At 37.7% G+C, this 12,432-nt stretch overlaps 2 protein-coding genes across 2 annotated transcripts; both read left to right on the forward strand.

Annotated features, from left to right (window-relative positions):
* The first annotated feature begins 3,220 nt into the window (after window positions 1-3,220).
* LOC101312761 (NEP1-interacting protein 1-like) lies at window positions 3,221-5,530 on the forward strand. Its single transcript, XM_004287723.1, has 5 exons — window positions 3,221-3,903; window positions 4,405-4,583; window positions 4,719-4,802; window positions 4,897-5,064; window positions 5,153-5,530. The coding sequence occupies exons 1-5, from the start codon at window positions 3,750-3,752 to the stop codon at window positions 5,273-5,275; spliced, it is 708 nt and encodes a 235-aa protein (XP_004287771.1). The 5' UTR covers window positions 3,221-3,749; the 3' UTR covers window positions 5,276-5,530.
* A 4,579-nt stretch (window positions 5,531-10,109) lies between these two features.
* LOC101291969 (receptor-like protein kinase THESEUS 1-like) lies at window positions 10,110-12,179 on the forward strand. Its single transcript, XM_004289020.1, has 7 exons — window positions 10,110-10,279; window positions 10,511-10,759; window positions 10,824-10,885; window positions 11,005-11,073; window positions 11,163-11,225; window positions 11,319-11,641; window positions 11,721-12,179. The coding sequence occupies exons 1-7, from the start codon at window positions 10,110-10,112 to the stop codon at window positions 12,177-12,179; spliced, it is 1,395 nt and encodes a 464-aa protein (XP_004289068.1).
* The last annotated feature ends 253 nt before the right edge of the window (window positions 12,180-12,432 follow it).

Genomic DNA, 12,432 nt, shown 5'->3' on the forward strand with positions numbered 1-12,432 from the left:
CCAATCACCGGCCAAGGCTTGGTTCCCGGTCCACCACGAAGGCTCCTAATCTAATAATCACCATTAAGGCACACACATATACAACTAATGCACACAATCACCACTAAGGCACACATTTCAATACTCTTCCATCATAACACTTATCAAATCACAAAATAATAAATATAATCATAACCGTAACCTATCACCCGATTAAAGGCTAGGAACTCGGTTTGACTATTTAAACAACAATTCAAAATATAAAAATATCATCAACAACAACACAAGAGCACTTCATAAATTATATCTTTCCCACCTAGATATATTTATACAAACAAAGACATAGATATTCCCACTAGAATAATCTATCAACAACCATATTTCAACATCACCATATCACATGATCGAAAGTCTTTTTGAAAGATTTATTTTAACATAAAACTTGTTTTCACTTACCATGAGCCGTTGACGATCAAGCTCATTTATTTTTAAAAACAAAGTCATTTTCCTTCAAGGACAACTTCACTATTAATAATAATAAAATTATAAAAATAAACTCGGTTCTTTAAGAACTCACGTGAGATTTACTCACAATATAAAAATTGCATCATAATCATCATATCATCAACATTTCATCATTATCATTAACCTCAACATCATCATAACGATAATCATCATCATAATCATCTTCAAATCAACATCACAATCACATCATAATAATTATAAAATAATTGGTCCGAAAGTGGACCTTGGTGAGATGTTACTCACCTAAAGATCCCGGTGCGTCTTCACAAAAGAAACTCAAGAACAAGCACAACACCAACTTGTCCAACACTTAGATAGCACAAATCAACTTAGTGACCAACAAAACAAATGATTATCACTTACTAGTTGCGACTATGACATTTCACTCTTGGACCTTGACCTCAATTAACCCAAAGACTTGTCCCTTGAGAACAAGCTTTCCCCGAAACCTCTCAAGATCATAGAAAAGTTGACACACACCATGTCATATCTACAACAACAATCTCCTTAATTTCCAAAAGATTAATTAAGGGAAAACCGAATCTAATCCGAAAAGCAATCACTCAAAGCAACACATACTAGCTAACACAGAAACTAACCCATTCACATTGCCCGGACGCGCTTCCACGCGCCGCCAAAGGCGACTACGCGTGGGTCCCACGCGCCACCCCAAACCTCATTCTATTGACACTCCAAGTAACCCAAAACGACAAACAAGTGAAACCAAACATCTTTCATACCTGGAGTACCCGCCCAATCGGTCGGAGCACGCCGGAAAACCGGCCGGAAGGTTGGAAATCCTTCACCGCAACTCCACACCGTGAGCCGCTCTAGAAGACCACCAGCAAACGAACCAGGACGCCAAGGAGCGTCTATCCCGACTGGTTCCAAGCTGCGTCGCCGCTGCACACGGCCGGAACACTCTCGGGTCGAAGTCGGGTCCGCCAACCTTCGCTGCAACGCTCGATTCTCTCAAACTCGCTTGAGTCGTCTTCACCCACCTACACAGGGAAGATCACGCCGAGGAGAGGAAGAGTTTCCACCGGTGCCGCCGTCTGAGTCCGTCGGAGTTGGCCGGAAAAACCGGGTCGGGTCAACCGGAAAACTCAGATACCGAAGGTATCTCGAGAGAGAGAAGGGAGGGAGAAAGAGATGGTTCTGGTAAAAAAATGAAAGGGAAACTAACACTTTTCTTATTTAACCCTAAATTCCTTTAAAACCACAAACTTCCGATGACCATAACTTCCACATACGAAGTCCGTTTTACGTGTGCCACGTGTCTACGAACTCGTATCGTCGTGCTCTACAACTTTCGTGAAAGAAGTTTCCCGAGAAACCCAACAGATTAAAAAGTCAACTCTTGACCTTTCAAAAATCATAAAACCCTTTCGGGTAAATTACGCGTCCGAACACTTCCGCTCTTTCTTCGAACCTCAGAAACACTAACTTCTAACTCAAAAACTCCTAAATACTATTAGAAACTAATATCAAATTTCCGGGGTATTACACTTCATCTTCATGGTAACGTTTTCCAGTATGTCTATATGTTTGTCCGGCAAGAGAAGTGTCATCGTCGACACCTGATGACTGAGACATCCACACTTTTATGGCATTACAGATGTCCGCCTCAAAACGGGCTTATATATACATAGTATTATTCAATTACTAGCCTCTTAAGCACATTTCAATTTTCTTTTCCTAAAAAAAAATCAAATAGGAGATGTAGTGGGGCAACTTTGTAAATAGATAATTAGTTGGGCAAAAATACAATATGCAATAGACAAATGGAAGTGAAATAATCATATTACGTGTTTAACCTTGTCTAATATTTTCATGTTCTTCAACATTTTGCAATATTATGGGCAAATTGGAAAGTTTAATTTTTTAGTGAAACTTTGACACCAAAATTTGGGTTTCCCATTATAAGAGTTGAGATATGTCTAAAGAGCAATGACCCTAAATTACGAATTCAACTTTCTTGATCCTTTAGTGAAACTGTGGTACCAAACATTTTCCTTTCGAAAATTTAGTACCTTATATGTACTTATTGGAGCTCAACCCATGAATTGATTGCAGATGATTAGGCGCATTTACAAAATAAAAGATATACCTAACTCAATATTGTTGAAGCTTTGTTCCAACTTATTTACTCTCTTCATTTGTTTCTTTTTTAAAATATCTATTTGTTTGTTTCTTAAGAAAGAAAAATAAAGTATGTTTAGTAATGAAAATTGTGAAGTTTCTATTTCTAGGGACATGACGAATATATTCATTTTCTCTTACAAGTGAGAGAAACCCGAATATAGAATTTTACATAGAATTATGAAACAAGTAATCCAATTCCATTTTCCTCAGAGTGATCTAGAATTGTTTTGATTAAAGTAATATTAAGTTAGCAAGTACCTATCTACCAGTCTCAGTGTCTCTCATCATTTTCCCCCGGTTCGTAAATTCTCAACAAATCCAATGGCTTGTATCGAGGTGGATAGAAACATAGGATTTCCTAGCTGGTTTACCTTATATGGAAGGCTAATAATAGCAGGCAAACCTCCTCAAATTCCCACAAAAACAAACCAAAATGATTAAACAAATCCACCGCAGATATTTTCATCAAATCTCCTAACTTTGGTAGAAAAAAACCAAAGCCAAAGGTTGAACCACTTGGAGTTAGCGGTGGCCAATCAATTTCGGGTTAAAGAAATCCTTGACTCACTCTCTGTGTTTGTGTTTGAAAACAATAAAATGGGTGATGGGGAATCAACACCATATTTGCAGTGACAGGTTTTGCGGGCGATTTGTCAAAGCAGAAGAACAAGAAGCTTCTTCTATATTGGGTTCTTGTTTAACTGTTGTCTTTGTATGTTTGTCTCTGTTATATTTACTTGGATTTACTTTGATCACCACGAGAGCAAATATAGCTGAGCTCAAATGGAAGAGGTATTTAGCTAGAGAGAGAAAAAAAACACAGCAAGAAAGCGATTGGAGGAGTGAGAGAGAGTTTTCTATGTCAAGGAGAAGAAAAGCCATAAATGCGAGTTGGTTGATGTGGTTTTCTTTTTTATCTTTCTCTTGAGGACTAAGCATTCCTATCCTTGTTCCTCTTCCTCTTTGCTTGGGTTCTTCCTTTTGTTTATATATATAAAGGGTTTAAATTCATATGCTTTAACATCACCACCAACATCTGAGCTATACAAACCACAAGCCCTTTATAAAAGCTCTGCAATTTCTGACCCCCCAAGCCAGCTATGGATTTTATAGCGCACCCATCTCGTTTCTCTTCGTCTTTTTCCTACTCATTTGGAAATATCTTCGAAAGGGTTAAGGATTTTTGCAACTTTGCGCTTTCTGCGATTATTGGGAACGTTTTCTCTGCGATCTTCACCTTCTTCTTTGCTTTGGGTGAGTGTTTAGTTCTTTTTGCTTTTCCTGGTAGTGCTTATTCTCTTGGTTTGTTATGTTCTGTTTTGTTCATTGTCTTTCTTGACTAAAGTGTTTGTCTTTCTTGGCTGTTGTTCATTGATCTGGTCCTGTTTTCCTGACATGGTCTTGTAATGAATTGGATTTGGTTCTTGAATCATTGGTATCTGCACCCAAGATCAATTGGGTCTCTATTGCTTTAGCAGAGGAGTTCAATTTCATGTATTAGAATTGGCGGTTTCTCATAAAGATATGAAATTTTCATTTGGATGCATATGCCATTGTCTTGCTGAATTCTGGCTTTGATTAAAGTGCAAACCTTTCCCTTATAAGTTAAGGGGTTTGGGGAATTCTTAGTCTTTACTTTCCACCAAAATCTGGAATTTTGGATCTTTGTAAGATGCACACTTTTTTGCAATTATGAAATTTCTGGTGTTGCTCATGTTCTAAGTTTCTAACTGCAAATGACATTTTTGTGTGCAGTAGGCACCTTGTTAGGAGCTATGACCGGAGCTTTGATTGGCCAAGAGACTGAAAGCGGATTTGTTAGAGGAGCTGCGGTTGGAGCAATCTCAGGAGCTGTTTTCTCCATTGAAGTGTTTGAATCTTCCCTTATTCTTTGGCAGTCAGATGAATCCGGAATTGGGTGTCTTCTGTACTTGGTGAGCAATTAAGCTTTGGTCCCCATCATTTATGTTGTTAGGTGCTAGCAGCAAGTGTTAGCTGCTTGAGCTGTAATTTGAGCAGAAATGTCATTCTTGGAGTGCTTAATTCATGTTTTCGTGTAAATTATGCAGATTGATGTCATTGCAAGCCTACTAAGTGGTAGATTAGTTCGCGAGCGAATTGGTCCAGCCATGTTAAGTGCAGTGCAAAGTCAGGTAATTCTATACTGGATGCTAGTTTTCATTCAAGACATCAACTCACATAGGCTTGTTCACTTGCTTACTCTTAATTTCCTTTGTGCTTAACCAGATGGGAGCTGTTGAATCAAGCTTTGAAGAGATTCCTAACATCTTTGACACCGGTGGGGCCAAAGGATTGCCTGGAGATTCTGTTGAAAAGATCCCACAGATCATCATTACTAGCAAAAATAATGTGGATGCTTCTGGAGATAAAGTCTCTTGTTCAGTATGCCTTCAGGTTATAAAAGCTTAAACCCGTTTTGTTTCTTTACTCGTTTAATTTTGAAGCTCTGTTATTGACATTGAGAATTTTTACATTTCATCAGGACTTTCAGCTTGGAGAGACAGTCAGAAGTCTACCACAATGCCATCACATGTTTCACCTGCCATGTATAGATAAGTGGCTCCTGAGGCATGGTTCTTGCCCACTTTGCAGAAGGGATCTGTGATGATGTTTCCTGTAAATTACCAAAATGAGTAAAGTTCTTTCATTGATTATACAAATTTTGTACCACGTTTCGTCTATATTGTTGTTTCACCAGGCTGCTCCGGTAGTGTTCTTCATGCGACTGTGAGTTCATGTATAAAATTTTGATTATGATAGTTTTTACTGCACAGAAAGCCCTTCTTTTCTAGTACCCTTGTACTTATTTCTACTCGAAACATTATTGGTACTGTTGCAAGGCATTTATAATTCAATCTAGATAGTGTTATCATAGTGGCATGCCTGCAAAAATGGTTCTCCTGAACAATAATTTTGAAAGAAGAAACTCAACTTTTGCTGCAAGTAACTGACCGCAGATTTTTCATTTCTGCATACATTTAGGTCTCATTTGGTTTGCGGATTAGTCATTTCCCACAAACATATTGGAAAATGATTCCATACAAGAGGAGATATTGAAAGCTTTCTTTTCTTCTTGGGTTTTCTGTTCTTTTTCGTGTGAAATTGAATCATTCTTATTCCGGGGATCATATAGGATGTGATTCGTGATCCTCATGATCAGCTGTTCACTTGTTCTTGATCATGGTGCCCTGGTGCCCTGGTGGGATCCAATGCTAGGTATTGTCAGCATAAGCAAAGATGTCATTAACTATTTAAACATGTTGTGCATGCCACTGTGCCACTAGATAAGTGAAATCAATCTTATCCAGAAATCCTTGCATTCCAATTTAAACACAGAAACCAGTTGGAGCTTAATTAAACTTCAAGTAACATAATGAAGAAATGCCCCTACTCCAGGAGTGCAATAACACTCTTGCTCTCCTGGGGCAAGTAATTGAGAATTTGTTGGCTCCACAATGGCACAATGTAGATATTTTTGCTTTGAATTTTGCTGATAAAATCATGGCATCTGGTAGGTAGGAACATTATTTCACAATAGAAAAGGCTTCATCTTTTATAGGCACTGTCTGTATTGTTTCTATCACTTCTCATTTTTCTTCTAAGCAACTCTATTGAAAAAACATCACTTGTGTCTATACTTATGGCCGCATAGGTGTGGTCGGGATTGAGGGACATCTTTGTGATGGTACAGAAGAGTTGTAGGCTCACATCCTAACGGTATATCGGAGACTATTCCGAAAAATAGAACCATTTTTGGAGATCATGACTTCAAATCTCCGCAACTAATCTTGAGGGAGAGAGGGGAAGGAGTGTGGTAGCCGATGTCGCAATGCGCCTCCTGCAGATTGTGCTAGGATAAGAACTGTTAATTCTAGGCCTTCTTTGTCGATGAAGCAACAGTTCGAAATATGTTTCTTGTGTATTCTTGATAAACCGGTCCTCTGTCGGCCCGGTTCAATGTCAGCATCACCAACAACACTTCAAAGTTCATACCCAACCTTCTCTAGTTCTCTCTACCACTGGAATGTACGACGGTCCTCTTCTCTACAAGAAATTCAAAACTTGTATAAAAGCATGGGCAACATAACAAGCAACGGACAGAAGTTGCTAACCTGCAGACAATATTCTAGTTGGTTTAAAAGTTAAAACAGCTAGTTCTCTCTGCTTTTCCCAGAGTCGATTAAATTTTATCCCATACTTGTAAGACTGGACCTGTAAAGTTGATTCTGACTCAAGTCAGTGAACCAGATTATTGTCCTTTGCATCTATAAGCAAACCAGCTTTTACTAAGTAACTTAACCAGTCACCAACACTGAGATGGGTAAATTATAATTCCAGGTGATTCCTAGGATTACCAGGATTCATTATTTTCCTGCACAGTATGAAGATGCTAGGGTGAAGTCATATATTCATGAAAATATCTCTTAGCCATAGTCGCATGGAGGATTGGAGCAATGGATCATTAGAGATCTAAACCCAACTTCAGCGAAGATTTAAAGATCGATGACTGCTGTAGTAAGTAGCACAGAGAGACTGAGAGAGCTTAGCCTAAAGATCTTCAGCTACCACATGAATAATCTAGATTCATCATCTATCTCCTTGGGGGCCATAGCAGTAATGGAGTAGTGTGAGATCTGCGGCACAGCTTTGAATTTCTTGCAGAGCACAAGTAGTCAGCTTAGGTAAGAGAATAGTTATAAGTTATAACATTACAGGATTCCTGGGCATAGTGAATCAGAAGTAGGGTATATATACTTCTATATAACAATAATATGAGATATTGGGATTGACACGTCCACAGAAAACATGGCGACGATGGAATGAATTCAGTTTTCTTCTTGAGCTCGAATAAAAACACCCACGTACACGTCAAGCTATTGGTTGTTTGGCATAACTCGTTGAACACATTATCTTACGATCTTAGGTAGGCTTCTTGAAGCTTCTCGATCGTTATCTTTTCCGATCAATTTTTCATTTGATGCAACTTGCATTGTTACATGGTGCAAATTAAACATCTTGCATGCTTGTTTGGTACTTGGTCTTTTCCGATGGTGAAATATATGATTAATGCCATGCCACCACCTACGCATTCACTTAGTCAAAACAACTGAGATGGATCTGCCATCTCACACCACAAATTTGGAGAAGTTGAAAGGGAAACCGATTTCGATTTCTTTCTTTCCCAATTTCATGTGATCTTCTCACATGCTGTGTTTGACAAATGAGACGTCGTACGTTTGCCTTCAAGTCTTCAAAACTTTAGGCAAACGATCACCTGCAGATATATATATGGTCAAAGACACTTGATGCAACTATGATTTCATGAACGTGTACGTGTGATTTGAATTGAAGGGATCCCTAAAGATTGGAGTTTACTTGTATTTCATCTTCCAACTACAAAAATTGATGATCGTACCAGTTCTTTATCGACCCAGGCCGGGCGTACGTCCTTTATGTTTCTGCCAACCACAGATGTAAAATAACGGTTTGAAACTTTATTGCAGAGAAAATGATAGAGATCGAACTTCATTGAAGAATGACCAACCAATATGCAAAACTATAAATAACCCACTGGAGACTCAAATACTGGAGTGTAGATTAGAAAGTAATAGCATGGATCACTAGCAATAAGCAGGAGGATGATTATCTAAGAACAACAATGCTCGAAATTGAGAAACAACTATCTAGGTTTGTCACCCTCTTCCCCTCTGATAAAAAGATATAAAGAAAACCTCAAAAAGGGGGAGAGAGGGAAAATGTTTATCTTTATTTCCATTTTCCTTAATCAAACAAATGAGACAAAATGAATTGAAATTGAATGGGGTTCCGTGAGAAGAAAGTTAATTAAGGTGAATATTTGAGTTGTTAAAAATGATTAAACAAAATGTAAAATAATATTATTTCTCAGCCATTAGATTAAAGTGAGGTTGATCAAATGGTAGTTAACTAAATTCTCCCTAGCCTGGTCAGTAGGTGATCGGCCAGGTGAACATAACTCGTGTTGGAAAAATAGAGAAGGATGATGATCTGTATCATATGTCTTAAAAGTATATTGTAACACCATTAATCTAAAGAGAATCTTAAGGAAATCAAAGACTAGGGACGCGATGTCATGCTTTAGCACGTATATACTTATTTTGATCTAATTCATAATCAGGTCAATAGAAAAGGCCATTACACATTAAGACGTTGCATAGTTTCAAATGGACCCTTGATTTTTTTATTTTCTTCTAACATTTACCTGTCCATCACTCTAATTTTACATACAGTCATGTTTGTTTCTAGATGGCTAGAGTACTATATTTTGCAATTGATTAGGAAGATGAATCAGTCCTTATGGATACACACTCTACTAATAAGACAGTTCTTCTTCATTTGTTTTCTCCAAACTATCACTGATACTCTTTGTTGAATCATGATTCACGGAGATTAGTTTTTTTTTCTTTTTTTTTTAATGTCTTTCTTTATATAATATCACTTTTATTCTTTTGGTAGCTAGGGCAGTGATGCTATACATTTACCTCAGACTTCAGAGGTTTCAAAACTTGGGAACACTGAAAATTATCATGCAACCTAGTTTATCATAGGTTTGAAAACTACAACTTTTTTTGAATGAAAAATGATGATTAATTATGCGGTTATGCCCTTAATTTGTCTGTGAACCCTAGGTCCCTAGCCTAGTGATTCACACACATTGTTTGGGGATCATATAACCCACTAATAATATTGTCTTTATTAAATTTTAGGTTAGAAATGTTCTTGATAACTTCCTTGATTGGTTTTTGTTACTCTTTACTTGAGCAAATTTCTTTTTGCTAAAATGTATCAAATAGTCGATAAATTTCTTCATCCTGTTTCATCCCACAGTTTGTTCTAACTCTAGAAAAGAATTAAAGAAAGTTGCATATTGATTTCAAGTGATTCACCAGAAATCCAGTGGACATCTGACCAAGTCTATCCTCATAATGCGCATGAGGATGCTCAACCTGTAGGAAGCAAAAACGCGCATACATTTGCAACATCAATTCACAAATACGTAGATAGATGATACATGTTGTTTTGGCCTATATGCCGTCTTGCATAATAAGAACAACTGACCAAGTCATAAGTGGTGAGTGAGAGAGTGACTCTGTTTTTGTTTATTTTCTTGTTAATTAATCTCAAGACTGACTCTTAGAAACCATAGCAAGACTTCCAATTTCTGAAAATACATAATATTAAGCTGGCCGGCAATGCAACAGTTTGTGATCAGCTTATATACAGTGACCTCTTTCTAATATTCCTTCCCCTCCTTTTCTCTTGAAAACGAAATCAGATTATAAGGTCGACAGGAAGCTAGAGAGTGAGTGAAAAGGCCTAATGCAAATGAATGCAAGAACTAGGTATGTAGAATGAGTTGCTTGTTTTAGGGTTTAGGGTTTGGAGGTAATTAATTGGAAATGGACTCACCACAGTCTCTACCGGATTCTACTCATCATGCTAGTCTTCAAACACACATATGGGGTGGCTTTGTTATAGGCATTCTAACAGTGGTGATAGTTGCGTTGTTATACTTCCTTTGCAGCAAGAAGCTTATACCGGCTCTCAGGCGCCGGCGAGAAGAAGGGAAGTTGTCACCAAAGAAACATGCTCTAAAAGGTGAGCAAAACTTGACTTGTTTCCAGCAACTTGCATTGCCATATTGTTCAATAGTTGGAGGTCCAAACCAAGGAAGTGAGAAGATAGCACATATTAGCTTATATAAACTTTAAAGAAAAAAAATCATTATCAAAAACAAAATAGGTATATTTCTAGGAGATATATCAAATTTTCTTTTAACTCTTTGTGCATGTTTAGGAAGATTGAAACAGGAGGAGAAGATAAACCTGAGGCGATTCCATTTGGAGGAACTAGTGAAGGCTACCAAAAATTTCGACAGTGACTGCATGTTAGGCTCTGGTGCTTTTGCAAATGTTTACAAGGGAACCTTTGAGGATTTGGGAACCGTGGCCATTAAGAGATCTCATGCCGATTCGTTTCAGAGTGTTGAGGAATTCAGAAACGGTATTTTTTTTCTGCACTCTTTGTGTCACCACACCAGAAAGAAAAGGTTTCATAACTAAATGAATTCTTCATCTGACTTATGTTTAGTGTTTTCATTGAACAGAAGTAAGGCTACTCTCTAAAGTTAAGCACAGAAACCTTGTAGGACTGGTTGGATACTGTGAAGAATCTGGTATATACTATATATGATATATTATATGGTTATCAAGTTTTACCCTATATATAGTTTGATATATATTTGTTTTCTGAATAGTGTATACTAATAAGGCTGAATTGGTTGTGACTTGGTAGGATCAAGAGGGGGAAAAGTTTTGATCTATGAATACGTACCGAATGGTTCTCTGCTTGATTATATTATGGGTATTTTTCCTTTGCTTACTAAATGCCCCAAAACTAGGTACGTGTTAATTAGGTTTGTGTTTAATCAATTATGTTCAATTTACATGTAGGAAGGAAATGGATCAGCTTAAGTTGGAGGCAAAGAGTGAACATAGCAATTGGTGCAGCAAAAGGTTGGTTCCCATCAGATTCATCACCTATGTCTTGCATTTGAAGAAAGAATATTACTGTCACTAATATTGGTTTTACAATTTTCCTATTTACAGGCATTGCTCATTTGCATGAAGGGGTTAACCCAAGCATAATCCACCGTGACATAAAGCCAAGTAACATCTTGATAGGAGATGGTTTTGAAGCCAAGGTTTCAGATTTCGGACTTGTGAAATCAGGACCTGTTGGAGATGATTCACATGTCAGTAGCCAAATCAAAGGGACTCCAGGGTACCTTGACCCTGCTTATTGTGCAAGTTTCCACTTATCCCAGTTCAGTGATGTGTATAGCTTTGGTATCATTCTTCTTCAACTTATTTCTTCCCGGCCTGCGGTTGACATGACTGGAAACCGCCCTAGGAATCACATCATTGACTGGGTAAGCAACTTATCATGACCCTAGTTGTTATCGGAATTTTGTTTCATCAAATAATGTGACAGTGTTATGTTTGGTGCAGGCAAGGCCTAGCTTAGAGAGAGGTCGTGTTGAGGAGATTTTAGATGCTAATCTTTTATCAGAACCATGTAACTTAGAAGTGATGTTAAAGATGGGAAAACTTGGCTTGAGGTGTGTTGTGAAAGTACCCAAGAGCCGTCCTACAATGTCCCAAGTGTGTCGAGAGCTCGAAGAAGCCCTCTATTCTGCAGACAACAAACAGCAGTTGAGAGAGAGTCGAAGATCAAATCGTCAACCAACAGACCAAGGGTTTAGGAGATCAATGGACTATGATCAATCTCTAAACTCTGTGAGCCTAGATGGCATTGGATTCCAGAAGTTTCATGTAGACTTAGATAGCATCTCCTTCCAGAGCACAAGCTTAAGGTGTTTAGAGAACAACAGTATTGAAATCGACATTGAGGACTTGAGAGATATAAGAGAGGAAGTTAGTGCAGAAGAAGACACAAACATAAAATGAATGTTTCAATGTATCTGTGTGAGGAAGGTTGATATTTATATATGCTTGGATTATAGCCTTTTGTATTTACTGAATTGTGATATATTCTAAATCCTTAAGAAGCACCATATCCTACATACTCTTGAAAACAAACAGATAATTAAATATAACCTTTACATAGCAAGAGCCTGCAATTCATAATAATTTAAATGAGAGCAGGTTTGACACAACCTATCATATGAACCAATTCTTCAACAGTGAATCTAACACTAGA

Source organism: Fragaria vesca, linkage group LG1, assembly GCF_000184155.1.
Source record: "Fragaria vesca subsp. vesca linkage group LG1, FraVesHawaii_1.0, whole genome shotgun sequence".
Taxonomy (NCBI): domain Eukaryota; kingdom Viridiplantae; phylum Streptophyta; class Magnoliopsida; order Rosales; family Rosaceae; genus Fragaria; species Fragaria vesca.

Bases quoted from the DNA above. Each gene is read 5' to 3' on its own strand.
- LOC101291969 (XM_004289020.1), top strand. From the start codon at position 10,110: ATGGACTCACCACAGTCTCTACCGGATTCTACTCATCATGCTAGTCTT. The intron at 10,886-11,004 runs GTATATACTATA...GTGACTTGGTAG, and splicing joins TGGATACTGTGAAGAATCTG to GATCAAGAGGGGGAAAAGTT. The intron at 11,642-11,720 runs GTAAGCAACTTA...TGTTTGGTGCAG, and splicing joins GGAATCACATCATTGACTGG to GCAAGGCCTAGCTTAGAGAG.
- LOC101312761 (XM_004287723.1), top strand. From the start codon at position 3,750: ATGGATTTTATAGCGCACCCATCTCGTTTCTCTTCGTCTTTTTCCTAC. The intron at 4,803-4,896 runs GTAATTCTATAC...GTGCTTAACCAG, and splicing joins TAAGTGCAGTGCAAAGTCAG to ATGGGAGCTGTTGAATCAAG. The intron at 5,065-5,152 runs GTTATAAAAGCT...ACATTTCATCAG, and splicing joins CTTGTTCAGTATGCCTTCAG to GACTTTCAGCTTGGAGAGAC.